We start from the raw sequence: 26,618 nt of genomic DNA on the forward strand, positions 1-26,618 counted from the left end.
CCAGTCCTGCGCAGGCGGTGGAGTCAAATTCCCAAAGCTGATGAAGCGTCAAACACATGGATCTTTGACACAGCATTGACTCCCTTCACAGTCTGGTTAGAGAGCACCGACGAACATGATGGACTTTTCTGCATTACAGGCCGGGTAAAGATGATCTCCCTAGTGTTTTAACTTCCACTAACGTGGCCGATCTAGGCAGGCAGCGGCAAATCAACTCTTATGAAGTTTGTAACTGAAGATCCTCGCACTTTCGAATGCCTTGAAAGTTGGGCAGGCACAACCAAACTCTGCACGGCGAGCTACTACTTCTGGAATCAAGGCTACGAAATGCAAAAGAGCCAAATAGGACTCTTCCAGTCGTTCCTGTACCAGATACTCAAAGCTGTACCCAGACTCATTGAGATAGTGTGCCCAAACCGTCTAGAGCACGAAGACTGGGACGTGGAAGAACTGAAGGCTACTTTCGCGCGCATCGCTACCCAGAAAGATTTGGAAGTCAAATTCTGCTTCTTCATCGACGGTTTAGACGAGTACAACGGGGCTGAGGAAGATGTTGTCAGCGCTCTGAAATTCCTCTCTATATCGAAAGACATCAAAATCTGTGCCTCGACACGGCCTCGCTCGGTATTTGAGAGGTTTTTCAACAACACATCTCGCACCTTCGACATCAAGAGCTTTACTAAAGAAGACATGGGACACCATGTTAAGCGTCTCCTCGGGGAGAATGAGAACTTCCAACGCCTGGCGAATGCCGATACCACGTGCGTATCAATAATGAAGGTGATTGCAGACCTTGCGCAGGGCGTATGGTTATGGGTCTTCCTCATTACTCGTGACCTCGTACACGCTGTCGATCGGGATGAAGGTGTGGACATGCTGTGGAATATCGTCAATCTCTTCCCAGCAGATCTAGAGGCGTACTTCGAGCGCATGGTCAAGGCTGTTAAGCCTCAGTATCTTGAAGAGATGTCACAAATCTTTTTGATCACGGTCGATGAGCTGCAACCGCTACCGTTATACGCATTCTCTCTACTGGAACACCAACGCAAGAACCCCGACTATGCCATCAACTTCCCCATACGGCCCATCCGCAAAGACGATTTGAAAAGTGAGTATCCCAAGTGGAAGTCGCTCATTCGGAACAGATGTAGCGATCTTCTCGTTGTTAATGATGAAGAGTAAGTGAAGCTCATGGCCATCTACTCAGGTACCAAACTCCTGAAAAGCGATTCTTATGATGTTGGCATTTCCGGCTGTTGCACGAAGATATGTGCAGTGCTTCGGGCTTTTCTCAAGCAAAGGAACGCCTATTTGTACTTTTCTAACTGTGTCACTCCAGGCATCCCTACTTCCCGGGTCCTACGGTCGACTTCCTCCACCGGACCGTTGCCGAATTCTTGCAGGACAACTACTACCACCAACTACGGGCCAATCTGAAGACGGAGTTTAGCTCCAAGTCTATCTTGTGCAAAACATGCCTTGTCATGCTTAAATCACTACCCGATATTGACTATAGTGTTCCAGCGTCGGTCGACAAAGTTCTGGGCTTAACGCACGAGCTACTTTATTACGCCTACGAAACCGAGAGAACCGACCCAAGCCCTACCTCATCCCTAGTAGAAGTGCTCGGTGAGGTAGATCGCGTCAGTACTCACCATGCACATGGCACAAGGCACCACTGGATGAATGCCCATGATGCAGTTGGTCACTGCCGGTCTGATATTTATCGCCCATGGGACAACTACGACTTTCTTGCACTGACGGTGCAAGTCCGCCTCGTCAAATACGTTCGTGCGAAATTAGACGCCAACCCAAACAACGCGCGGAAGGGCGGGCGGCCACTCCTGGACTACGCGCTCCGCCCACATCGAGCTGCAACCACTAACTTGAAGAACCACTCCAAGCGGGATGAGCCGAGTGTGAGCGTTGATAGTATGTTACAGCTCTACGAAATGCGCGTGAGACATACACTAACTTCGTATTATCACCTTTGCAGTGGTACGGCTACTCCTCGAACGTGGGGCAAATCCAAACCAGCCTGCCCGTCTGAACGACAGCAAGTCAGTTTGGCACCTCTTCTTACTTACAATGGACGAGACCGTCTCACGGCCGCTACCTTCTGGAGCGAAGCATGGAAGGAAGCCTCCAGCGGGTCTCATCAGCGCTTGGTACCAGAGCTGTGAACTGCTCATTCAACAAGGTGCTCGAAGATTTTCCCATGTTGACGAGAATGGGATGAAAACAACGGATCATGGCATCTTTAATTGGGTCTTTGGGTCTGCGAGAGCTGAGGCCCTAGTGGCACTTGTGGATGAGAAGGAGCGGGAGAAACAGCAGGCAAAGGGCTCATGTATGATTATGTAGCACCTTTTATAGCGAATCGGTATTGAGACGAAGTTTGGCAAGGTTTCAACACAATATGCAATAGCTATCAAGCGTTGCCAGGTGTTGAGGTTCTTCTCCCCCACCGGCGGGGCCGAGCAATCATAATCTAGCTGTACCGAGCGGCCCAATGAGAGTGGCATAGCGTGTGCAGGGGTTCGGCCTACCTTCCCCGAAGTTTAGCGAGCTTAGGGCTGACAGGCTGTCCGTTCGTCCTCCAAACTGTCTCGCAACATTGCCTGCGTCTTCTTTGAAACATGCTATTCGAGCCACTAAGAATCTCCGCAAAACGAGTTGGAGCGACGTCTTCATGTTCGTCATCCTAGCTGCACATCGCTCTCGCTATGCAGCCAGAAGCCAACACACCGAATCAACACGTGACTGCAAAGGCTGCGCACCAACCTGTAAGAGGTGTTGTACGGAGGAAGTCTAAATCAGGGTGCGGAACCTGCAAGTAAGTGGACTCCCCTGTTCAATGACACGGTACTCAACCGATTGGCTGTTTGTTTTGCAGCGATCTGGGTAGACATCTGTTCCAATGGACGCTTACCGACATCGACTAGAGCGCGAAGAGTCAAGTGCGACGAAACCAAGCCTGTATGCTCTCGCTGTCGCTCCACTGGTCGGACATGCGAGGGTTACGGACTGTGGGGTGGCGGAGGGAATACCTACGTTGAAAGATATGGTCGCGTATCCACGTCGATCCAGAAGCCTCCAACCAAAATCTTGGGTGTCGAGGAACTCAGGTATCTACAGTTATACAGGATCCGCATCGTTCACACAACTTCCGGTTGGTTTGCTTCGAAGTTCTGGAACTCGATCGTGCTACCAGCAGCGTCGTCAGAACCGGCGGTTCTTCATGCTGCTGTTGCGCTGAGCGCTGCGCACAGATGCAGTTTCGATTCGGCACAAGCTCCGGATGAGAGGGAAAAGTTCATGCTTCAACAATATGGCAAAGCGATCCAGTCGCTACAGCCGCTGTTGCGGCGTGGAGACACAGCCTCGGTCACGGTCATTCTGGTCACCTGTCAGTTATTTACGTTGCTTGAATACCTCCGCGGGCAATACCAATTGGCCGAATCACACTTACGGAACGGTCTAAAGGTCCTGATGAACATGACCACGAAGAAAGATCGCTCGCACGATGGCGTCCTCGTAATCAAGCCGGCATCATATGAAAAGAGTATCGACCAAGGCATCGTGCGCAGCTTCGCGACCCTACATATGCAAAATAATCTGTTCGGTTCCGGTCTGGAAGATCTCGATATATTTCTTCAGCCGATAGAAAACAGCATACCATACCCTACTTTTACGACTATCGAGGAGGCGAAGGACGCTCTTGATGTGCTATTGCACGGCATTGTTCTCATAGCACAACGATATCGAAAGATGGGGCCAGGCACTAAAGACGAAATTGCTGCGGTTACAGCAGGACAAGAAGAGATTATGACCTCTCTTGCGACGTGGTACGATACGTATCTGAGTACACTTCCCTCGGTCAACAAACTCGCCCTAGCTGCCGGGAAGAAACCAGATGATCTGTGGGCGTTCGGCGGGAAGACGCCGCCAGCAAAGCTTCCGATGAGCCGCGAACCATCGGTTCTCAAATTGCTACTCATGTATCATGCCATGGCGCGCATAATGTGCGGCTGTCTGCAAGTGCACTCTGAGCAGCACTACGAAGCGTATACGCAAACGTTTCTCACGGTACTTGTGCATGCCATACACATCTTCGAAGAGTACAACTTGGCAAAATCTATACCCGATAACGTCAACCTCCACGACTCGATTGGCGAATACGGCTTTATCGCGCCTTTGTATTACACAGCTATCAAGTGTCGATACCATCGCATCCGCCTCCATGCTATTCGGCTCCTGCGGGTGATCCCGCTGAAGGAAGGAACGTGGGATTCTTTCACGGCAGCAAATATCGCGGAAACGGTTATGGAGCTTGAAGAGCAAAATAGTCACTATGGGGATAACGCTGGAGATGGCTTCTCTCTCTCAGAGATACCCAATTTGGAAGATTCGTATAGCTGGTCTTTGATGCCGGAGCATAACATGTTCTACGATGTGGAAGCAACGACAAGAGGAGACCTCACGAACGAAGTCGTCGTCACATGCAAAAGACGGCGGCTGGACGGTCTTCCGGAGATCATCACCTTCCACGCCAATCCTAAACCTAGACACAACACCGAAAAAGAGAGACATTCTTATACCTGAAGAGGGCCAATGCAGCTAAAGTCATTTCATGCAAAACGAAAACCATTCCATCTGGCGCATCAACTTCCTCCTCCCTAAAGCTCCCATCCCTCCATCTCCCGCTGCGTCCAGGTCCACAACTTCTCTCCCAATCCCGTATCCTTGGACAACTCACTCCCCATACCCAACACACCCACAGGTTCATAATACCGTCCACTTAGCACGCCTTCTGCAGTCGCTGCCCAAACCCCGTTCTTGATCCCTTCCTCCAACGATCCACATCTCTTAGGCGCCACTTCCCTTGCCAGATATTTAATCTGCTCATCACCCCCCTCGGCGCCTTTATTGAAGATCTCCGTCAAAACGTCACCAGGGTGGATCGCTACACTGATGATCTGCGGGTAGTGCAATGCGTATTGGCGCGCGTAGACTACGTTGGCGAGTTTGGATTGCGTGTACTTGTTCACGCCTGACAAATCAATTTGGGAGGATTTCAACGTGTCGAACGCGATGCCGCCGTCTGGCAGGGCGGCGGTGTGAGCGTGGCCCCGCGAGCTGACGGATATGACGCGGGGCGTCGAGCCCGTGGTTTCGGCAGTAGAGAGCAGAAGCGGAGTGAGTAGTTTGAGGAAGAGGGCATGACCGACGTGGTTCGTCCCGAATTGCAGTTCATGGCCTTGAGGTGTAGTGCCCGGGTGGCCGCCCATCTATCGTCGCAGAAGGCGAAGATTAGTCATCGCATACATCGACACATGTGCACACAGGAAACCCGAACAAGAACAGATAAGCAACGCTTCAGGGAGAAAAGAGTTAGGACATACAATCCCAGCATTCAACATCAAAACATCTAATCGCCCTCCACAACCCTCCACCACTTCCCTCGCCGCTCTTGCTACCGAGTCAAAACTCGCTAGATCGCATTCTACGAATCGAACGTCGACGGGCGGCGCCGCGACTTTGATTTCAGCGACGGCAGCATGGCCGCTTGTGACGTTGCGAGCCGCGATCCAGAGTTGTGCTGGGTTTAGAGTGGCGAGGGAGAGGGCGGTGGCTTTTCCTATGCCGCTGTTTGCGCCGGTTATCAGGATGACTTTGGAAGAGAGGGATGGGATCGAGGACATGGTTGCGCGGATTTAGAGACGGGATAGAAGAGGTCAAGGTGAAGTAGTGTAAGAACGTAGGCGTCGTAGTGTTGGGGCCAAAGAGTTGAAAGGTGGATGTGACGCATGTGTCATATGGTATATTACCCTCCATTTATCTACTGCTTCTGTTTTCGAGTTTCCGACTTATCCCTCGTTTGTTCCAAAAAGGATATTGTGCATTTCCATATGATGCGTATGATTCGCTAAAGTTCTCCGTGATTCAGGCGTCCCGGGTGTGAGACTGCGGAGGCGCGAAGGCACCGAGACTCCGATGTAGCGGTAGGACATCCTCCGGGGAGCGACAATGAAGCTTCCCATCATGCTTGATAATGACTGAATTGTGGCTATCCTTGGATAAAGTGGCTTTTGGCAATTATGACCACTATCTATCGAGATAGCAGAGCTGAAGATCATGTCCTCCCACATCACGTACCTTTCCCCTCCTCAACATCAACCCACCCTACACAACCTCCCATCCTGCGTGACAATCCCCTCTCTCTTCCCCCCATCCACATCCCTAACCTCCCACTCATCACTCCCCACGCCTCCAATTGCCCAAAACACACCTTCAGGATCATATTCCCTCTTCACTCTAGCCAGCCTCTCATAATTGCTCCCAAAAAACGCTTCCTTCCACTCCCAATCCTGCGCATCCCCTTCATTGATATAACTCCCACTCCCAGGCGTAACATCCCGCCAACCCTGCATGTACCCCTGCAGCTGCTGATGTTTTTCTGTCAGCGCCTCGTGCGACAAGATGGGTGCTTTGCCGTCCCAGTGCGCGTTAGGTTCGTAAGCTTGTGCGTGGAGGACTGTGGTTCGGAACGCGGGGTTTACGCTGTTGTTTGGGTTTCCGGAGACGGAGAGCGTGGGCGCATAGTTCATGCCGTGGAAGGTTAAAGAACCGTTTTCGACGACATGGCGGATGGCGAGGTGGGAGGTTTCTAGTGTAGAGGGGGTGGAGAAGGTGGTGCGGGGGAAGAAGCGGGATGCTATTAGGGTGTGGCCTGTTGTTTCGCCTATTACTCTTTTTGAGAGAAGAGTTGCTTCGTTTTGGGGGTTCTCTTCGTATGAGAAAGATGGCGTGAAAGAGCGTTTGAGTGTCGGCATAGGTTGCTGGATACCGAGATCATTGAGCTTCTGGAGCAACGGACGGACGAATTGCCGATATTGGTTAGTAGTTTTGTTGGGAACCGAGATACTGACAGTGAAGGTAAGACCTGTGCTACTACTGCTTGGGTAGATGAAGCTGTAACCCAAGCCGCCTGCGTCACAGATGGCGATCGAAAACTCCCAGTACGCGCGCATGCCGGCCCAGAAGGTTTCTGTAGAGATTGGAGGCGCACTTGATCCGCGATCTGGTGTCGTTGAGAAACGAACACTGCCTGACGTAATCGATGTGGTCGGGAATGCTTTGACGACAACGGATGTGATGACGCCGAATGTGCCTGGTCTTTTGTCAGTGATAGTCGGGCTCCCTTCTTGATGGGAATGATTACCTCCACCTCCTCCTCTAAAAGCCCAGAACAGGTCTGCGTTTTCGCCTTCATGTGCTTCAATCACTCTTCCATCAGCTGTAACAGCAGTGATGGCGAGCACTTGGTCTGCCGCCAGACCATAGTAGCTGGTGTAGGCGCTATGTCCACCACCCTGGAGAAAACCACCTGCAATACCTACGGTTGAACCGCCTGCAACAATCATGAGCATATTCTTCTGCCGCATTAGTGTAGACCCCTCAGAAGCCTGAGTACCAGCGGCATATGCGACAGCTCTTCCCGTATAGGAACCAGTAGGCGAGGTATAGTTGGGATCAAAAGTCATGCCTTTGAGGTTGTGTGTCCAAACGCTAAGGGAGTAACCACCGATGGATTTCCCGTTGAAGTCGTGACCCGAGTTTTTGATCACAAGGCGGATGTCCTGGTTCCTAGCAAAGTTGACTGCGAGTTGGATGTGTCTCAACGTAGTGGCTCTGACGACGTACTCCGGCCAACCGCCTTGAGAGCAGTTTGAGTTTGGTTGTGAGGTCGGTGTGCAGGTGTTCCCGGATGCCCATTGGGACATGATACTGGTGGGATCATCGGTACTGTCGTAGTTAGAGTGACACGATAAGGGTGACGTTGCGTTACGAGTGAGCTCACTGTAGGTTCATGCCCGCCCAGTTACTTTTGTACTGTTCGCATCTCGCTGCATTGTAGCCTTCACCAGTATAGCAGACGCTGGCAAGCGGTCTAGGCTTCAGTAGCACACCACCGAGCGTATCGTTGAAAGAGTCCCAGACGTCCTCGCTCGGCCACTCAGCGTCACCCGGGATGATCTTGCAATTAGTAGGCGCCGCAGCTTGTGCCGCACTACCAAAGCGCACTGCGCCATTGCGAGCTGCATCGTCGTCAGTGAGCTGTTCACGCTCCCAATCAAAGTTGATAGCAAAAGTTGCTGCTGAAAAGAGGAAGAAGAAGAGAGTGGTATAAAACATCTTGGTGAAGTTGTGAATGCCACTGTTTGAGGAAAGGATGTAGAGTTGCTACAGGCGCGATGGGACTCAATATAGGAAAGCACCGCCATCACAACGACACACCGATACGCTTATCGCTCTCACTCACTGTAAAGCAGCCTGTTTGCTCCCCACACACCCCTTCAATGCCTCGACTGTGGGGCTATACGAGCATGTGGTCTTCGCAGGTGTGGGATGACTGAGCTGTGGTGTTCACTCACTGTCCTGCATATACGTGCCGGCTATATAGCTTACCACCGTCCCGGTTCGCAGAAAGATTTCCAGGCGAGAATCCGGGTCTAGATTTACCATTAGTCCGGGCGTGCAGGGTGATCAACTACGCAACAACAGACGCAAAACGATTCGAAGAAGGGAGATATCTTTTCATACAAGGGGTTATCATGCAATACGACAGTTGGACAAATGATCATGGGGGATAGAAAACGCGCCATCCGCTGTACATAAGATCGTCTGTCCCTGAGATCCAATCTCATCTAGCCCAATAGTAAAGTTACACAGTCGTCCCAAATGCACCGAAAATAGAATCAGATTATAGCATAAGCTCGAGAGGGCTCTCAATGGCCTTCTTGAGCTCGCGCATGAACTCGCCACCGACGGCACCGTCGACAACCTTGTGGTCGAAGCTGCCGGTGATGACAATCTGGTCGTCCCACTCAACGCTCGCTGTGCCATCCTCAGCCTGGCCTGGTACTGCGACCTTCCTTGTTGTGCCGATTGCGACGATGCAAGCTTGTGGGGGGTTGATGACGGCGGTGAATCGCTCAACAGCGGGGTTCATTCCCATGTTGGAGATGGTGATGGTTCCGCCCTGGTATTCCTCGGGCTTGAGCTTGCCGTCGCGTGCGCGCTTGCCAAGGTCCTTGATCTGGGATGAGATGGATTGGAGGCCGAGTCCGTTGACATTCTTGACAATGGGGGTCATGAGACCGACGGGGGTAGAGACAGCGACGGAGACGTCGACAGTGTTGTGCTGGCGGATAATGACCTTACCGCCATCCTCGCGCCAGGATGAGTTGGCAGCGGGGACCTTGCGGGCGGCAACAGCGAGAGCCTTGACAAGCAAGTCGTTGACCGAGAGCTTGTACTCGCCGTTAGCTGAGGCGTTGAGAGCTTCGCGGAGCTTGAGGAGCTTAGAGACGGAGATATTGGAGGCGACGAAGTAGTGGGGGTTCTGCTGCATGCTCTCGCGGAGACGGGTAGCAATGACCTTGCGCATGCTGGTAGCCTCGACGTCCTCGTACGCGGCAGCGGAGGCGCCAGCAGCGGGGGCAGCACCGGCAGCGGGCTTGTACTTCTCAATGTCCTCCTTGGTGACCTGGCCGCCCTTTCCAGTGCCCTTGATGGAACCGATCGGGACGCCCTTCTCGAGCGCGAGCTTCTTCGCGGCGGGGGAGACGGCGGGCTGGCGCTGGAGAGCGGTCTCTAGGCGGTCGCCGGTGGACTCAGACTCGATGGCGGCGGGCGCAGACTCCTCCTTGGCGGGGGGAGCAGTCTTGGAGCCAGTGTTCGGGGGCTCGCTGGCTTCGGCGGCGTTGCCCTCCTTAGAGGGAGTGTCGGCCTTCTTATCACCACCGGCATCCTCGATGGAGAAGCTCTCGAACGCGGAGACGTCCTCGCCCTCCTCGACCATGACGGCGATGGGCTGCGGAAGTCAGCATGGCATCCTCGAAAGCTTGTGCACCTCAACTTACGCTTCCAACAGCGACGTCCTTCTCGCCAGCGTCGCGGAGGATCTTGGCGATGGTGCCCTCCTCCTGAAACTCAAAGTCCATCTGTGCCTTGTCTGTCTCGATCTCGACGAGGACGTCACCGGGCGCTATTGAGTCGCCGACCTTCTTCTGCCATGCGCCAATGTTTCCGGCGGTCATGGTTGGGGAGAGGGCGGGCATGCTGATAACGCTGTGCGAGGGGTAGGCTGCGGGCTGCGTTAGCAATGCGATGGCCAGCGGAGTATCCAGTCGCGAGGGACGCGGTGGGAGTGCTCACACTTGGAGGCATAGTAGCGTGCGAGCGCGGACAGGGCTGGTGTGCGTCTGTATACGTGCGTGTCAGCTATGCTCGTCGGAGGATTGTGGGCAATGCCACGCGGGAGTGAAGCTAACGTACGCGGAGCATCTCGAGGTGGGCAGGGCGCCGCGCAGGGCAATTGACCCCCGCGAGCTCAATTGGCTCCCAGCCCGGGACAGCAGAGTTGTGGTTGCGGGCATTGTGTTGGGATGCCGGGCGCTGAGATTTTACTCCAAGCGACGTGAAATGGGGGAAGACGGGCTTGTCAGGCGAGGGCGACAGGCAGACAGAGGTCAGCGAGCTGGAGGCTCAGGCGCTTAGCGGTCAGGGCTGGAGGAGATGGAAGACTGTTCAACGAAAAGTTTAGTGCAGCTGGTTGGAGACCCGGCGACTAGCGTTCTCTCCCGATGAGGGTCTATGCTGGATGCGACATTTCCCGGCAGCACGCAAAGTGTGGCTGATAAGCACCAGCATCAGCCACAGCCCGGCGCCACCCTAGCCTACCGCGCGGCTGGTCCCAGGTACGTAACTAGCCAGGAGGAAAGACACAAAGTGTCATCTCAGAGCACGACTCGCTCAACGCCTGCACAGACTCGCCCGCTGTCCGCTGCTCTGCACTGCACTGCGCCAGTCCGAGTCACCACTGCCGCGCCCTCACTTTTTCCAATCGCTCCTTCTCCGCCATGGTTGCTGAGGAAGTTGTATTCCTACAAACATCCCGGACGTGAACAACTATGGCCGACACCGAACCCCCGCCAGCGCCCCGAGAGGACATGGAGAAGCCCGACATGGAGGAGCAAGATGCACCTGCCGCAGACACACGAGAAGAAGAAGAGGAGGACGAGAGCGACTCCTCAGACGCCGAGTCGGAGCAAGCGTCAGAGCAGGCATCAGAGCACGCCGAGGATACGTCGTCCCCAGCGCCCGAAGCTCCACGGGAAGAGGCGGAAACGTCGACACCTGCGCCCGGAACACCAGTCCTCCACGTGCCCAATGGAGGAGACGCGCCGCGATCATCCGAGCAGATCTTCGACCACCGCCTGCCTATCGAGAACCGCCCGCGAACCGACTCGCAGTCCACGGCAGCCACTACGGCCACGCGACCATCCACAAAAAGCTCCCTAGTCTTCGTCGTCACCGCGCTCGAGACAATCGCAGCTTCCAAAGATGCCAGGAAGAACAAGAAACTCGGCGACAGCACCAATGCCGCCTTGTCGGCAATCAAGAACGAGGGCGACCCGGCGCGCATCAACCCCGAGGTCCTCTTTGAACCCCTCCAACTTGCCTCCGAGGCGCCCAACGTCCCCGTGTCCATCACCGCGCTCGACTGCATCGGCAAGCTCATCAGCTACTCCTACTTCTCCGTGCCGGCCGAGCCGCGAGCCGACAACAGCGAGGCCCCTCCTCTGATCGAACGAGCCATAGACACGATATGCGATTGCTTCCAAGGCGAGGCCACTGCGCCCGAAGTCCAACTCCAAATCGTCAAGTCGCTGCTGGCAGCCATCTTGAACGACAAGATCGTTGTACACGGAGCAGGATTGTTGAAGGCTGTGCGACTCACGTACAACATCTTCCTCCTTTCCAAGTCAAGCGCGAACCAACAAGTAGCACAGGGTGCACTGACACAAATGGTTGGCACAGTCTTCGAAAGGGTCAAGACGAGACTTTCTATCAAGGAAGCTCGCATGAACCTGTCGCGCTCATCTTTGAACGACAAGGGGCAATCGAGTGAGAGTGTACAGCCCGAGGAGGGCAGCGCAGAAGACATCACCGGATCCGAGGCCAACGGCGACGATGCAGAGGACGAGCACGATGCCGAAAACGCCGAACCGAGCGACAAGGCAGTCGACCGTCACACTGGACCCAAGATCACGCTGCAAAGCTTCGAAAACAACATGAGCTTCAACGACGACCGTATACACGATAATGCGCCAACGCTGGTGACTCGCATCAAAGGCAAAGCTGGGTCACGACATGTGTCCGGTCAAGAGGGTTCGCCTCATGTGAACACCGAAGAGGAAGAAGAAGATGAGATATTCGTCAAGGACGCGTACCTCGTCTTCAGAGCCATGTGCCGTCTGAGCACCAAAGGTCTGTCAGTGGATCATGCCCACGATGTGAAATCCCAAGGCATGCGCTCAAAGCTTCTCTCCCTGCACATGATTCACACTATACTTTTCAATAATATTGCTGTATTCGTGTCGCCATACGCCACCATCCGCAGTGGCAGCGACGAGCCAACGAGCTTCATACAGGCAGTCAAACAGTATCTTTGTTTGAGCCTGAGCCGGAACGGTGCAAGTTCCGTGAAGCACGTCTTCGAAGTTGCCTGCGAGATCTTCTGGCAGATGCTTAAATACCTGCGCATATCACTCAAGAAGGAAGTCGAGGTGTTCCTAAAGGAAATCTACCTTGCAACTCTAGACAAGCGGAGTGCTCCTGCATTCCAGAAGCAATACATTTTGACAATATTCGGAAGGCTGGCTGCAGACCCCCGAGCACTAGTAGAGATCTATCTCAACTATGATTGCGATCGCACCGCACTTGACAACATGTTCCAACGCGTCGTCGAACACTTGTCCAAGATCTCCAGCAACCCCGTCACCATTACACCTGTGCAGCAGCAAGCGTACCAGGACCAACGAGAGAAGCAATCAAGACAGATGGATTGGCAGAGCCGAGGCACATTACCACCATCACTGACGACCGTCTCCATGAACTCATCACACGACACGGAACATGGCTACCCTCAAGAATATGCAATGAAGCAGGAGTCTCTCGAGGCTCTGGTTGAAATCCTCCGATCTCTCGTCAACTGGGCTCAGCAAGCCCTTCCTGACAACACCAAACCGAATCACCCTGACCTACGACCGTCGCTCGACAATCTTCGCGTATCAACCGATACTAGGCTTGCTTCAGAGTCACCAATGGTCGGAGCAGATTCTGGAACCGTCACGCCGCTTGCCGAGGACGATTACAGTCAGCTCGAGAAAGCAAAGCAGAGGAAAACGGCCCTTACAAGCGCGTTGCGTCAATTCAACTACAAGCCGAAGCGTGGACTCAAGACCTTGATTGCAGAAGGCTTCATCCCCTCAAATAAACCTGAGGACATCGCTCGCTTCTTTCTCGACAATGATCAGATCGACAAGACGGCACTGGGAGAGTTCCTCGGTGAGGGAGATCCCGAGAACATTGCTATCATGCATGCATTCGTGGATTTGATGGACTTTACCAAGACTCGCTTTACGGATGCCCTGCGGCGCTTCCTCCAAAGCTTTCGACTGCCTGGTGAGGCGCAGAAGATCGATCGTTTCATGCTCAAGTTTGCTGAACGATACATCACCGGCAATCCCAACGCATACGCCAACGCAGACACTGCATACGTCCTGTCATATTCCGTCATCATGTTGAACGTCGATCAACATAGCAAAAAGATGAAGGGTCCACGTATGACACCACAAGACTTCATCAAGAACAACCGCGGCATCAACGACAACGCCGATCTGCCGGATGAGTACCTACAAGGTATATACGATGAGATCTCACAGAATGAGATCGTGTTAAACACTGAGCAAGAAGCCGCTGCAGACAAGGGTCTGATCAATCAACAACCCACAGGAGGGCTGTCTAGTATAGGACAGGTACTCACGGGTGGTGCTCGCGACCTACAGCGAGAAGCAATCGTACAAGCGTCGGAAGCAATGGCTAACAAGACCGAGCAATTGTACAAGCAGCTCCTCCGAGCTCAACGAAGAACAGCAACAGCTCTTCCAGTTTCCAAGTTCATCCCTGCATCTTCATCCAAGCACGTCGGACCCATGTTCGAAGTCAGCTGGATGCCAATTCTGACTGCTCTCTCTAGCCAAGCTCAAGATCACAACATTGAAATCGTTCGCCTGTGTATCGAGGGCATCAAACTAGCAATTCGAATTTCGTGCTTGTTTGATCTAGACAGCTCGCGACAGGCTTTCGTAGCTTTCCTCTCGCGCTTCACAAACCTTTACAACGTGAGCGAGATGAAGGCTCGGAACATGGAGGCATTGAAAGCCCTGATCGAGATTGCACAGACGGAAGGGAATCTTTTGCGTGAATCCTGGCGCGAGGTCCTCACATGTGTTTCTCAGTTGGATCGTTTCCAACTCATCTCAGCTGGTATCGATGAGCGCGCCGTACCGGATGTGCTCAAGTCCAGTTCAGGCACCACGCAGTCGCGTAAGAATCTCAATGTTCCAGCCAACCGTCGAAGGCCAACATCACAATCCAGCACTATGAGCTTCCAATCTGAAGTAGCTGAGGAGAGCCGATCGACTGATATTGTCCGGGGAGTAGACCGCATCTTCACCAACAGTGCGAACCTCTCTGGTGAAGCTATTGTGGACTTTGTCAAAGCCCTTGTTCAGGTCAGCTGGCAAGAGATTCAATCGTCCGGACAGAGCGAGTCTCCGCGCACCTACAGTCTGCAGAAGCTTGTGGAGATTAGTGGCTACAACATGACGCGTGTGCGCTTCGAGTGGACCAACATCTGGCAGGTACTTGGCGCTCACTTCAACGAAGTCGGATGCCATACCAACACCAACGTCGTATTTTTCGCTCTCAACTCATTACGGCAACTCTCTATGAAGTTCATGGAGATTGAAGAACTGCCCGGTTTCAAGTTCCAGAAGGACTTCCTCAAACCCTTCGAGCACATTATCAACAACGCCAACGTCGTCTCGGTCAAGGATATGGTGCTACGCTGCTTGATTCAGATGATCCAAGCGCGCGGCGAGAACATTCGGTCTGGCTGGAAAACTATGTTTGGTGTTTTCACTGTGGCCGCCAGAGAGCCCTATGGTATGCCTTTTCTGCAGTTCATTTGTACAATTACTAATAAGCAGCAGAGGGCATCGTCAACCTTGCGTTTGAGAACGTCACCCAAGTGTACAATACCCGCTTCGGTGTAGTCATCTCCCAAGGCGCATTTGCAGATCTCATTGTCTGTCTGACTGAGTTCTCGAAGAACTTCAAGTTCCAAAAGAAGTCGCTACAAGCAATAGAACTGCTCAAGTCATCTGTACCCAAGATGTTACGGACGCCCGAGTGCTCTCTATCCGCCCGTGCTGGGTACCTAAAGGATTCCGAAAAGGGCTCTTCGATACCGAAGCAACCCAGCCGACAAACCCAAGAAGAGCAATTCTGGTTCCCAGTCCTATTCGCCTTCCACGACGTCCTCATGACTGGGGAGGATCTGGAGGTTCGATCAAGAGCCTTGAGCTATCTCTTTGATACCCTGATCAGCTATGGAGGCGACTTCCCAAGGGATTTCTGGGACATGCTTTGGCGACAGCTTCTATACCCCATCTTCATGGTTTTGAAGTCAAAGTCCGAGATGACAAAGGTTTTGAACCACGAAGAGCTTTCCGTTTGGCTATCGACAACGATGATCCAGGCTCTGCGCAACATGATCAAACTCTTTACCCACTTCTTCGATTCGCTAGAGTATATGCTCGACCGATTCTTAGATCTCCTCGCCCTCTGCATATGTCAAGAGAACGACACCCTAGCACGCATCGGCAGTAATTGTCTACAGCAGTTGATTTTGCAGAACGTCCAGAAATTCCAGGCAGATCACTGGAGTCAGATTGTCAAGGCATTCGTCGATCTCTTCCAAAGGACCGAAGCAACAGCACTATTCTCCGCTGCGACGAGCGGCTCTTCGGCACAAAGTACTTCGACGAACGGTACCGGCAACTCATCGGACTTGACGACACCTACAGGAGAAGGGCCTCCCGGCGAATTGTCGCTTCAAACACCTGCTGAAGAACCAAAGCTTGACAATGCGCTCGGTATCAACGGTCTCTCAAGCGCAAGGCGACCGTCTCTGGTTACATCGGACTCCGCTAGCATTAGTGGCGGAGTTGAGCAGCGTATGCCATCTCCGCTACCCAAGCGTCAGACACAAGAGCTAGAAGACTACCGTCCCGACAACCAAGATCTTCAGCAACCACCTGTTGTCGTAACTGCTGCTCGTCGTCGTTTCTTCAACCAGATCATCACCAAGTGTGTTCTACAACTCCTGATGATCGAGACGGTTCAAGAGCTCTTCACAAACGAAGCCGTTTACGAGAAGATCCCGTCTGGCGAATTGCTCCGCCTCATGGCTGTACTCAAGAAGTCATACCACTTCGCCAAGCGCTTCAATGCCAACCGTGACTTGAGGTCACGCCTATTCAGGGAAGGGTTCATGAAGCAACCACCAAACTTGTTGAAGCAGGAAAGCGGATCTGCGTCGGTGTACGTCAGCATCCTATTCCGAATGTACCACGACACATCCAACGACCGCGCCGCATCACGCGCCGATACCGAAGCTGCCCTGATCCCTCTGTGCGAAGACATTATTGCCTCATACGTCGATCTCGACGAAGAGACCCAACAACGCAACATTGTTACGTGGCGTCCTGTCGTCGTGACCGTATTGGATGGATACACTGGCCTGCCAACCACGGATTTCGAGAAGAACGTGGACCTTTTTGCGCCGCTTGTTGTCGGGCTTCTCGGCACGGAGATGGCACCCGATGTGCAGAGAAGCGTACAGGCGCTCGTTGGGCGCATCTTCGAAATAAAGCTGGGCATGGAGAAGGTGCCACTCATGCCGGCCATCAGTCGGAGTCCACGAGGTAGCTTTGTGGGTAGTCCATCCCCAAGGAGAGTCAGCAAAGGTGGACGGTAAAGTGATTCTCCGTCCCACATCTTCATTCAAGGTTTCCAGGCTCAGCACTTGCTGATGTGTATTTTGTTCTTCAGGTCTGATTCGGCAAGCTGTGTCAACTTGTCAGCTCAGCACCTCTCTGTTCTTCTTTTGGATTTAAAGCATTACCACTAAGGTCTGGGTGTCTCCAGAAGGCGTTTGCGGGCGCGAAGCTCGGTTGTTCTGTACAGTAGTACGATGTCAAAATCTGCATCATCTTATCGATACTTTCTATGACTTCCCTTTTGAGCAAGACGATTAGAGAAGAATACATAGATTACGAGTCTTCTGCGATCTCTTGGTTCTGGTGATGGTAGTCCGCGAGATCAACGTGATCGACAGAGCCGCTTCATGCAGGTACGACCAGGGAAGCTTAAACCCGGAAATGCTCAACGTCATGGAAGCTAACTGCCGTTGCTGGTAGCATGTACCACACAACATGCCGTAAGGAAGGTGCAAGGGTATGACGTTTGTTGACGACTGACATCACAATGCAGAAGCGGGAGGAAGCTGCAATGTTTCTTAAGGACAGCTCAGGCCCACCCAACGAAACGACAATACAGGCCACCCGCGTGACCTTACAATCAAAATGCGGTCCTCGCTGCTATCAGCCATTGCCCTGACTGCAAGCGGCGCAGCACAAATCACCTTCCAAAACAGCAGCACCACGATCCTGCAAACTGACCCCGGAACCTATGGTCCCGAAATAGAAGAATACCACTACTACTACACGCAATGGCCCATCGGGCTTGCCATCTCCTCGACAGGCCGTTTCTTCGCAACCTACACCCGCGGCTCCTACGCCTACACGCTCGGCGAAGTCGTCAACAAAACAGCCGAAGTCCCCTACCCATCCGCGTCTCTCAACCTGCCCGTCTCCCAACTAAACACAAGCTGGAACGGAATCCCATTCGGCAGCAACAACAGCACGGGTCTAATCAGCGTCCAAGCCCTCTACATCACGCCTGAGAATGCCCGCAGACCGGAAACGCTTTGGGTTGTAGATACCGGCCGACCTACTATCACAGACGGCAGCGGCGCACCCAGTATGCCATACGCGCAACCGGGCGGACCCAAGATCCTCGGTATCAGTCTATCCAACGACACCATCTACGCAACCTACACCTTCCCCGCCTCCGTCCATTTCCCAGACTCCTACATGAACGACATCCGATTCGACCTGCGCCCCGGCACCACCTCCTCCGGGGGCGGCGTCGCATACATCGTAGACAGCAGCGACGAAGGCCGGCCCGGCTTCATCGTCTTGGACCTAGGTACGGGCGAGAGTTGGCGGCGACTAACCCAGCATCCCTCTACTTTACGTGTGGACCGCGACGTCCCGTCCTACCAAGGCGTGCCGTTCTATCAACGCACGATCGGCCAGCCGATTCAGACGCTGAGAGAGGGGCTGGATGGGATCCAGATATCTCCGGATGGGGAGACGGTATATTACAGTCCGCTCACGTCGGACTACCTCTACTCGATTCCCACCGCGAACCTCCTAACTCCGCCCTCGGACCCCCTCGCTGAACTCACAGCCGCAAACAACGTGACGAACCTTGGTCAGCGCGGCGGAAACGCAAATGGCTTCGAGGGCGATAGTAACGGTTTGGTGTACCAGTGTATGCCTGAGCATAATGCGATTTACGTGTATGATCCACAGACGAAGATGACGGAGCCTTTTGTGAGGGATCCGCGCATTATTTGGCCAGATGGAGCGAGTGTGGGCGAGGATGGGTATTTGTATATGAATATTAATCAGTTGCCAAGGCAGCCGAATTGGAATGAGGGGGTTGATGGGAGGGTTTTTCCGGGGGCGGTGCTGAGGGTAAAGTTGCCGGGGGGCGGGGGGAAGATCACGAGTTTGGCGTGAAAGTTGTTTTTGTTAGAGGGATCGAGTATGGTACTGAGGCTGGTCATCTTGTTAGTTGGTGGACATAGTTCTCGATCTGACAGATATCAAGCATGAGACTCGTTTCAGTGATAGTATCTCCATTCATCGTTCATGCTACCGAACTCATGCGTCGTGACGCTACATGTATGCGCAGTAAAGACACTGTATGCAGGAATACCATATACAGGCGGATGCACTTATCCATCCATGAGATAGAGAGAAGAGAAACTTTTGCCCGAAACCCCAATAAAAGCCCGGAACATGAATAGGTATCATAGCGATGACCGTAGAAATGTAGTAATCCTTCAACGCCATAGTATGCAATAACGTTTCCGTAAGGTGGTGGGTTGAGCGACTTCAAGTCGGCTAAGGTGAGTGACGAAAATGTCCTGAAAATATGAGAAACGAGAGGACGGGTCCCTACTCGTCCTGCTTGATCTCAAGCTTGTTCTTCTTGGGGCTCTCGGTGCGCTCGCCGTCGTCAGCCTTGCGCTTGTTGGAGGCGTTGTCGTTGCTAGAGTCCTTGATGACGGGAACGCCGTGGGCGTCGCGCTCAATCTCCTTCTTCTCCTCCTTGCGGCTGGAGCGGTCGTCCTTGCCGTCCCTGAAGCGATCGCGACGCTTGTTCCAGTCGTTGCTGTCGACGGAGCCGCTGCGGTCGCGACGTCCGCGGGGAGAACGAGAACGGTTACGGTTGCCGTCACGGCGGTTGTCGCGACGGTCGTTGCCACGTCCACCGCGGCCGTGACCACGACCTCCTCCACGGCCTCGGCCGCGACCGCTGTCTCCGTTGGTGCCGCGGAGCCTCTTGCGCTGCTCTTGCTTCTCCTGCTCGGTCAACTCCCAGTCGGGCTTGATACCCTTCTCCTTGCACTTCATCTCAATGTACTCCTTCTTGCCCATGACGGTGAGCTCGTTGCCGTTGTACTTGGGAGCGGGGTCAAGTTCGAGGAATTGCTTGCGAGAGTCCTCAGAATCGAACTCGACAAAGACGCTGCCCTTCCAGGCGCCGTCATCCTCGCGACGCTTGCGGATCATGACTGCGCCGTAGGGGCGGAAGAACTTCTCCAAGGCGATCTGGCCGGCATCCTCCTCGTTACCGAAGCCCTTGACGTAGGCGCTCCTGTCCATGTTGTTGGAGGAGTTGTTCTTCAGGCGGTAGAAGAGGTCCACTGTGGTAGGCGGGTTCTCGTCGTCACCCTCCTTGGTGGGAACGGAAATGGGCTCCTTGCGCTTGACAGCTTCGCTGCCGGCCTTGCTGTACTCGCCATCATCGACGACCTCGAGGTCCTTGCTCTCGCGAAGTGCTGCTACAACGGCGCTGTATGGCTTGAAGCGACGCATGCGCTTGAAAGTGCAGACGTGGTGGATAGAAACGGGGGTATTCTTGGGGCCCTCAAGAGACACGAACATGTGCTCATCGGTGGCTAGATTTTGGGTAGAGAAGTAAAACTCGACCTTGGGACTGTTAGTAACGTGGGCCATGGCTCTGAGAGTGCGAGTCATACCTGTTGGCGGATCTCGTTCGGGTCGTCGGAGTCTGGGAGATTGTCGAATGTGTCAATGTTGTTGGTCCTGCGCAGAGTTAGTACTAAGAAAGGCAAACTTCAAGATGTGAGCGTACTTCTTGTTGTGGTTGCTGAATCCGCCGCGACCTCCTCCGCGGCCACCACGGCCACCTCGACCTCCGCGACCGCCATCGCGACGGTCATTGCGACGGTCACCGCGGTCTTCGCGATCGTTGCGACGATCGTTCTTGCTGTCGGACTTGCCGTTGATTTCCCACTTCTCCTCGCCGTCGGCCTTGGCGGCCTTGTCCTCGGACTTGGAGGGGGTAGACTCAGTCTTTGACTCAGTCGTGTTGGCGTCGACGGTGTTCTGAGTCTTGGAGACTTCAGCGGGGTTTGCGGCAGGCGCAGCAGTGGTCTGTGAGTCTGCCATGGTCAATATGTGTGCAGCTTGAGTCGCGTAAGTGTGTAGAAGCTGCAAAAGGCGGTTTGGAGGGTGCGACAAAGAGGTTGGCGGGCGTTGAAGAGAAAAGGCTCAAAGGTGAGAGATAGCTATGGTTCTTAGTGGGGAATTTTCGATGCAGGCGGGCACGGACCGCTATCCAGATTTACGTTCGCCGCGTGGGCCGCTATTGTAACAATATCACCAATTCTGATCCGCCTTCACCATGCCGAGGAAGAAGCCGAGGTTCCATTCGCTGAAGAAGCTGGTATGCTTGCTATTGTTTGGATAGGCGGACAATGGCCGTAGGCTGACACGCTGCAGAATGTCCGCCAGAATTGGTCGCGGTGGTCATTATACGCCCTATCACAGCTAAAGGCGCCCAACGTCACCACTCGAACATACTTCCAGCAGAAATGGACTGCCAAGGCGTCGACACGAGCATACCATGGCGAACACATACGGGAGAAGAAGTGGAAGCACATGTTCCGGCGGAACCTGCCAGCCGTAGTGGCCATGGACCATAGATATCTCGCCCAACACGATGGTTCAGAGCAGGCAGCTGGTCGAGGACAGGGTGCGGATTCAATGGACAAAGCCCGGACAGGGCCAATGACACCGTACATGCAGATGGCATACTACCCACTGGAGAGGAGACTGGACACAGCCATCTTCCGGTCATTGTTCGCGAGTAGCGTCCGACAGGCCAGGCAATTCGTTGTCCACGGCCTGGTGAAGGTCAATGGCAAGAAGGTGCGTCAATTTTCGCATACTGCACATCATCACCACTGACTGAACCAGATGGTCTACCCCGGCTACGCACTCAACCCAGGCGACATGTTCCAAGTCGACCCCTCCTCCGTCATGTTCGCAACCGGCGCGCCGAAAGAACGCTCATCAACCGCTCGTCGCATTGCTAAAGAAAAAGCAGCTGCCCGCGCCGCAGAGCGCGAGCAGAACGGCGGCCAGACACCCAAGCAGCCCAAGCAAGACGACTTCGTAATCACCCCATCCACACGCGAAGAGCCCACACCCACCGAGCTAAAGAAGCAACTCCAAGACCTAATGGAGCAAGTCGACGGCGTGCTCGCCGAAGACGTCAAAGCAAAAGACAAGCAAAAGTTCCGCTCCTTCCGCCAATCCGTCAAGAAAGCCATAAGTCTCTGGCGCACCGCAAACCCAGAGACCATCTCGACCCTCGACACGCAATTCGACTTCCTCAAGACACAAATCGCCGAGCGCGCTGCTGCCACGACCCCCTCCTCCCCCAAAGACGCTTCCGCCGCCGAACCCCTCATCTCCGAAGAAGACCAAGCGCGTCTGCGGTCCGCATTTGAGAAACTACGGTTAGAAACCGAGCACACGTCTGCGTGGAACAAGCGCGATGCGAGGGCGCCGTATGCGACGCCCTGGCGGCCGAGGGACTATATGAGTGCTTTTGCGTTTATACCGCGGTATCTTGAGGTTAATCAGAATATCTGCGCGGCTGTCTATCTGAGGCATCCCGTTGCGAGACAAGGGTTGGCAGAGGTGCCTACACCGTTCCACATCGAGACAGGACAGTTGGCGTTCAACTGGTACCTGCGGAATCGGTAGAGCAGGTGATGGGAAGGGTGATGTGTTTGTACATTATGTAGATGGATCGCTTAACGCGGAGAATTGCAATTGTATAACATGATTTAGGTTTTTGCAAGCATTATGACTTGATGTGTTTGATGGATTGGTATTATGGGCTTGCTAGTAATGCAAGTCTCAGACCACAACTCTTAACTACAAGAATCGCGTCTCGCGCTTGTGTATGCTTTCTCACTGCTTATTATTATACATGAGGACGTCGAGGTATTAGTGGGTGGTGTCCTCTGACCACCCGTTGATCGGACAGTGCCATGTATCAACATTGCTAGAAATGAAGCTGTTGTAGCCAAAAGAAGGGGAATGCAACAACCCAGTTAGGCGCCTTACACCAAACTAACAGAAAACCTACATGCGTGGAGGAATAGCAGGCAAGGAATACGTTTACAAGTCGCAGATGATCCGACGATGAAAACAGAAATGGTGTGGAAGCCTGGGGTGGCTGTGCTGCGTGTGCTCGCGCCGGATGTACTGCAGGGGTAGCAGATGTGATCTCCAAAGTGCGCGGACGGAGGAGGTATGTGGATGTAAAGGTCTGAAACCTCCACGTGGTAAGTACCGGGTATGAGTAGCCAAAGACGGAATGATGTGCCTTCTCAGAAACAAACATGCAGGCGCTCAGTCTGCATCCGATTCTTCATCAAGCGTCAGTATGCTGACAGGATACCTGAGCGTCTCCGCGCTCGGCCTGGGGCTCACATCAACAACACTACTATCGGGCGTCCAATGCGAACTCCGTTCAGACGTAGTAGATGCAGTAGTGTATTGCCTGAAGCCATTCGCTACGACCTCCGAGGCCTCAAGATCAGACTCGTAGCTTGGAGGCTCGGTGGGCTCTGAACGGTAACTTGGTAGACTGTCTGTTCGGGAAAGCGGCCTTGAGGGAATCTCCGGGAGGGAGGTTGGTGGGTATGTCGATGCTGTGGAGAGGGGCGAGTACGGAGCGCGAGGCCGTTGACGTTGACAATCGCAGGGGGTGTGGTTGATTGCCCTGCCTTCTTCGGCGTCTCGGACAAGGTCGCTGACGACGTCATGGGCATCTCTTAGCTGCCTGATCTCTTCTTGCATCGCATCTTCGAGCACGCCTTCCTGCTCTGAGATCAGCGCCCGTTTCTCTTCGTAGTCGGCGATGCGTTGATTGTCGCGTCGGGCCCAGTTACCGCGCCACCAGCTGCGCCATGCGTGTTGACGGGCTGCTCGGCGGTAGGCGCGGGCGTTGAGACGTTCTTCTCGGGCTGCGGCACGCTCGGTCCTTGTTCGCAGGCTGCTGCACTTGTGGCGGATGACAGCGACTAGGCAGCCGCAGCAGAGAACACCCAGTGTGATCTCGAGGGCGAGAAGGTAGGGTGATGGCTTAGGTGGACGAGGTGGCAGTTCGTTCTATTTGGGGTCAGCATCAGAGTCTCTGCTTCAATTGGTGGGGTGTTGAATGGAGGCACATACTGCTTGAGCCTCGTATACCTGGGGTGTTGAAGTCACGGCTTTCATGTGACTTCCAGAGATCTGTGCCACCTGTGCAGCATGACCGTGTGCCTGCGCGAACACTTGCTCGGGGCTGTTCATCTCTTTCAACCGTTGATCGGGTTTGAAATGGAAGGATACGATTTCCCAAGCACACTTTGCTTCATGGGCGATAGTCTGTACGATGCAGGAGACGCCGTCACATTCACCCAATTGATGCGATAGTTCCTTCGCTTCTTGCCTTAGAACTGAATGAATCTGCTTCTTCTTCTCGGCGATAAGGGATTCGAGCTCTTTGAGTTCCCTCTGGAGAACTTTCAATTCGCGGATGTCGTCCTTAAGAGACGGGATTCTGCCCTTCGCTTTTGAAGTTTCGGTGACGTTGTGAAAGGCCAGACGCAACAACCGAGGAGGTTTGCGCCAGGATTCAGCTACGTCTTTGTTGCTCGCCGAAGGGTTGGGGACAGACTCAAGTCTGAGTAGGGAAGGCGGTGATGTCTGCGGTTTGAACGAGATCGTAAATCCGGCAGGTTTGGTGACTTGCTTGCCGTCGATGGCCTTGATGTTGACCGTTACTACTTGGGCTGCTTCTTCCGTTTCCAAGTTATCACGAAGACAGGCTGTCTGCCATTCGAGATCCAAGTCGTGCTGCAGAAACCATTCATTCTGTGTGAGGTCGGTAACGCCTTGGTAGGAACCGGAACCAGATGCGAAGTCGCCGTTCCACTCTTGGGGAAGATGAAGTCCGTTCAGGGTAATGTTGGAAGAGCCACAAGCTTGATCCTGGGCATGACTGGTGAAGCTCAAGGTCTAAGGATGGTGAGCAGGTGGCATGGTGTTTAGGTGCCTGAGGGTGGGCCTTACCAAAGACTCGTCATCCTGGTCCGTGTGATCGCGGCCAAGACAGCCAGTGCAGGGGACACTGAAGGTAGCTTGCGCGTAGTTCTGTTGAAGGTCTAGCAAAAGTTCAGCAGCTGCCTACGGATGGCGAATGTGGAATAGCATAAGAGGGGCGCGTACCTAGCTGCAAAAGATTTCCGTCGGCGCGAGCAGCGTGACGCTCGTGTTGAGGTATGACGCCGGCGAGTACAGGTGCCGCCCAGGCGCAGGCTGACAGCACTTTGGACTTGAAGGAACGCATGTTGAAAGCAAAAAAGAACACGAGTTGAACAGCAGAGCGAGTGTGCAAACAGCGCACACGAACACCGACCCGCAAAGAGAGCGAGGTTTGGCGGGTTATGGGACAGATGTTCCCAGAGGTTCGATCAGGCACCAGTCGAAGGGCGTTTCGGTGTATGTATAAAGGCGCAGAGCTGCTAGTGGCTGCCGTCAGCGTGAGCGTGGCTTAGACGTCGGCTCACGATTCAGCTGGCAGCACTATGCATAATGCAGTGTGATGAAACACTGGGATACGGGAGGATGCGAATGTGTGTACTTTGGTAAATGTATATAAAGGTTGCGATGAAATCCATGATCTGAGAGGCCATGTGGCAGCATCATTGGTGCGGTTCTCGTCCATGCGACTGCGCACCCGCTGACTTGCGCCCATGCCAATTTCTTGCCTTGCGAATTCGCTCTATGAGTGTATTACATGTATCTGGTATCATGATAATCACAGCAGTTGAAGAACATGCATAGTCTACGCACAGCTGCCACACGTGCACGTGCAGGTTAGTGGTCTCGGTGAGTAGAGGGTGCAAACCCATTCGGACCGGCCATCTGTTATTGGTGGCCTCGGAAGTAAGTCGACTACATTGGTCGTGTGCTAGAGGAGTGGATATACGGAGTAGAGGGATGGTGTTCGGTCGCATCTCGTAGGGCTGGCTCGCCAAGGCACTGTGGTCCGAGCTCTCGCGGCCTGCGATGCAATGAGGGAGATCATCACTAACCCGACTACGTATCCCGCCCTCGATCTCACCCAGTCGTAGGAACCTCTCCAACTGCGTCGCGACATTCTCGTCGAATCCACAATACTTGATACGTAGAACCCAGCCTATCCGCGAGCCACCCCGGTCGCCAATATGGTACGTCACCTCACTCACCAGCAGCTCACGCCTTTTTACTGACTCTCGACACAGCTGCCATTGGGCCTTCTAACGGCCGCGACCGGCCACCCCATGCTCGTCGAACTGAAGAGCGGCGAAACCCTAAACGGACTGCTCGTCAACTGCGACACATGGATGAACCTTACCCTGAAAGAGGTTGTGCAAACGAGCGCCGACGGTGACAAGTTCATGAGATTACCAGAGATTTACGTTCGCGGAAGCACAGTAAGCGATCAGGTTGTTCCTTTCAATACACCCTACTGACCAGTTTCCAGATAAAGTACCTTCGAGTGCCGGACGAGATCGTCGACGTTGTAAAGGAACAGCAAGCCAAGGACCAAGCGAACCGGGGCGGCCGAGGAGGAGGCATGCATGGACGAGGAGACCACCGGGGCGATCGTGGTGGAGGCAGAGGCATGAGGGGCCGAGGACGCGGTCGCGGAAGAGGAGGAGGCGGTGGTGGTGCTTGAGAGGCGGACATATACCCAAATGCAACGGCAGTCAGCGCGCGCGTCGCTTGTAAAAACCATGGCGGGTTCATGTGCGGTCGTTGACTATGAAGCAAGAATACAGAGGAGCGAAAGAGCACTACTGCGGACTGTCAAGTTGGACAGGCTTCTTTGAAGGCTGCATTGGAGCATGACCTACCCAAGTGTCGACC

The 26,618-nt window shown here is 53.8% G+C and overlaps 10 protein-coding genes across 10 annotated transcripts; 5 read left to right on the top strand and 5 right to left on the bottom strand.

The window, feature by feature from the left end:
- Positions 1–219: 219 nt before the first annotated feature.
- J4E84_002757 (uncharacterized protein) lies at positions 220–4,605 on the top strand (the record flags this gene model as incomplete). The annotated part of the gene is made up of 6 exons (XM_049385376.1): positions 220–1,178; positions 1,340–1,465; positions 1,517–1,634; positions 1,893–1,932; positions 1,997–2,350; positions 2,957–4,605. The coding sequence occupies 6 exons, from the start codon at positions 220–222 to the stop codon at positions 4,603–4,605; spliced, it is 3,246 nt and encodes a 1,081-aa protein (XP_049247399.1).
- Positions 4,606–4,679: 74 nt separating this feature from the next.
- On the bottom strand, positions 4,680–5,291 carry J4E84_002758 (uncharacterized protein; the record flags this gene model as incomplete). The annotated part of the gene is made up of 1 exon (XM_049385377.1): positions 4,680–5,291. The coding sequence occupies one exon, from the start codon at positions 5,289–5,291 to the stop codon at positions 4,680–4,682; it is 612 nt and encodes a 203-aa protein (XP_049247400.1).
- Positions 5,292–6,176: 885 nt separating this feature from the next.
- Positions 6,177–8,199, bottom strand: J4E84_002759 (uncharacterized protein; the record flags this gene model as incomplete). The annotated part of the gene is made up of 3 exons (XM_049385378.1): positions 6,177–7,174; positions 7,226–7,809; positions 7,865–8,199. 3 exons carry the CDS (start codon positions 8,197–8,199, stop codon positions 6,177–6,179), a joined length of 1,917 nt encoding a protein of 638 aa, XP_049247401.1.
- Positions 8,200–8,767: 568 nt separating this feature from the next.
- On the bottom strand, positions 8,768–10,445 carry MRP3 (Component of pyruvate dehydrogenase complex, mitochondrial; the record flags this gene model as incomplete). Its single annotated transcript, XM_049385379.1, has 4 exons — positions 8,768–9,880; positions 9,930–10,153; positions 10,225–10,271; positions 10,345–10,445. 4 exons carry the CDS (start codon positions 10,443–10,445, stop codon positions 8,768–8,770), a joined length of 1,485 nt encoding a protein of 494 aa, XP_049247402.1.
- A 534-nt stretch (positions 10,446–10,979) lies between these two features.
- On the top strand, positions 10,980–16,957 carry J4E84_002761 (uncharacterized protein; the record flags this gene model as incomplete). The annotated part of the gene is made up of 2 exons (XM_049385380.1): positions 10,980–15,081; positions 15,129–16,957. The coding sequence occupies 2 exons, from the start codon at positions 10,980–10,982 to the stop codon at positions 16,955–16,957; spliced, it is 5,931 nt and encodes a 1,976-aa protein (XP_049247403.1).
- Positions 16,958–17,414: 457 nt separating this feature from the next.
- J4E84_002762 (uncharacterized protein) lies at positions 17,415–18,848 on the top strand (the record flags this gene model as incomplete). The annotated part of the gene is made up of 2 exons (XM_049385381.1): positions 17,415–17,419; positions 17,513–18,848. 2 exons carry the CDS (start codon positions 17,415–17,417, stop codon positions 18,846–18,848), a joined length of 1,341 nt encoding a protein of 446 aa, XP_049247404.1.
- Positions 18,849–19,289: 441 nt separating this feature from the next.
- J4E84_002763 (uncharacterized protein) lies at positions 19,290–20,810 on the bottom strand (the record flags this gene model as incomplete). Its single annotated transcript, XM_049385382.1, has 3 exons — positions 19,290–20,327; positions 20,378–20,444; positions 20,494–20,810. 3 exons carry the CDS (start codon positions 20,808–20,810, stop codon positions 19,290–19,292), a joined length of 1,422 nt encoding a protein of 473 aa, XP_049247405.1.
- Positions 20,811–21,045: 235 nt separating this feature from the next.
- J4E84_002764 (uncharacterized protein) lies at positions 21,046–22,415 on the top strand (the record flags this gene model as incomplete). The annotated part of the gene is made up of 3 exons (XM_049385383.1): positions 21,046–21,087; positions 21,144–21,572; positions 21,621–22,415. 3 exons carry the CDS (start codon positions 21,046–21,048, stop codon positions 22,413–22,415), a joined length of 1,266 nt encoding a protein of 421 aa, XP_049247406.1.
- A 654-nt stretch (positions 22,416–23,069) lies between these two features.
- Positions 23,070–25,053, bottom strand: J4E84_002765 (uncharacterized protein; the record flags this gene model as incomplete). The annotated part of the gene is made up of 4 exons (XM_049385384.1): positions 23,070–23,831; positions 23,895–24,722; positions 24,777–24,868; positions 24,933–25,053. The coding sequence occupies 4 exons, from the start codon at positions 25,051–25,053 to the stop codon at positions 23,070–23,072; spliced, it is 1,803 nt and encodes a 600-aa protein (XP_049247407.1).
- A 976-nt stretch (positions 25,054–26,029) lies between these two features.
- J4E84_002766 (uncharacterized protein) lies at positions 26,030–26,427 on the top strand (the record flags this gene model as incomplete). The annotated part of the gene is made up of 2 exons (XM_049385385.1): positions 26,030–26,182; positions 26,233–26,427. The coding sequence occupies 2 exons, from the start codon at positions 26,030–26,032 to the stop codon at positions 26,425–26,427; spliced, it is 348 nt and encodes a 115-aa protein (XP_049247408.1).
- Between the last annotated feature and the right edge of the window lie 191 nt (positions 26,428–26,618).

Source organism: Alternaria hordeiaustralica (assembly GCF_023758085.1).
Source record: "Alternaria hordeiaustralica strain BMP 2776 chromosome Unknown scaffold_3, whole genome shotgun sequence".
Lineage (NCBI taxonomy): Eukaryota > Fungi > Ascomycota > Dothideomycetes > Pleosporales > Pleosporaceae > Alternaria > Alternaria hordeiaustralica.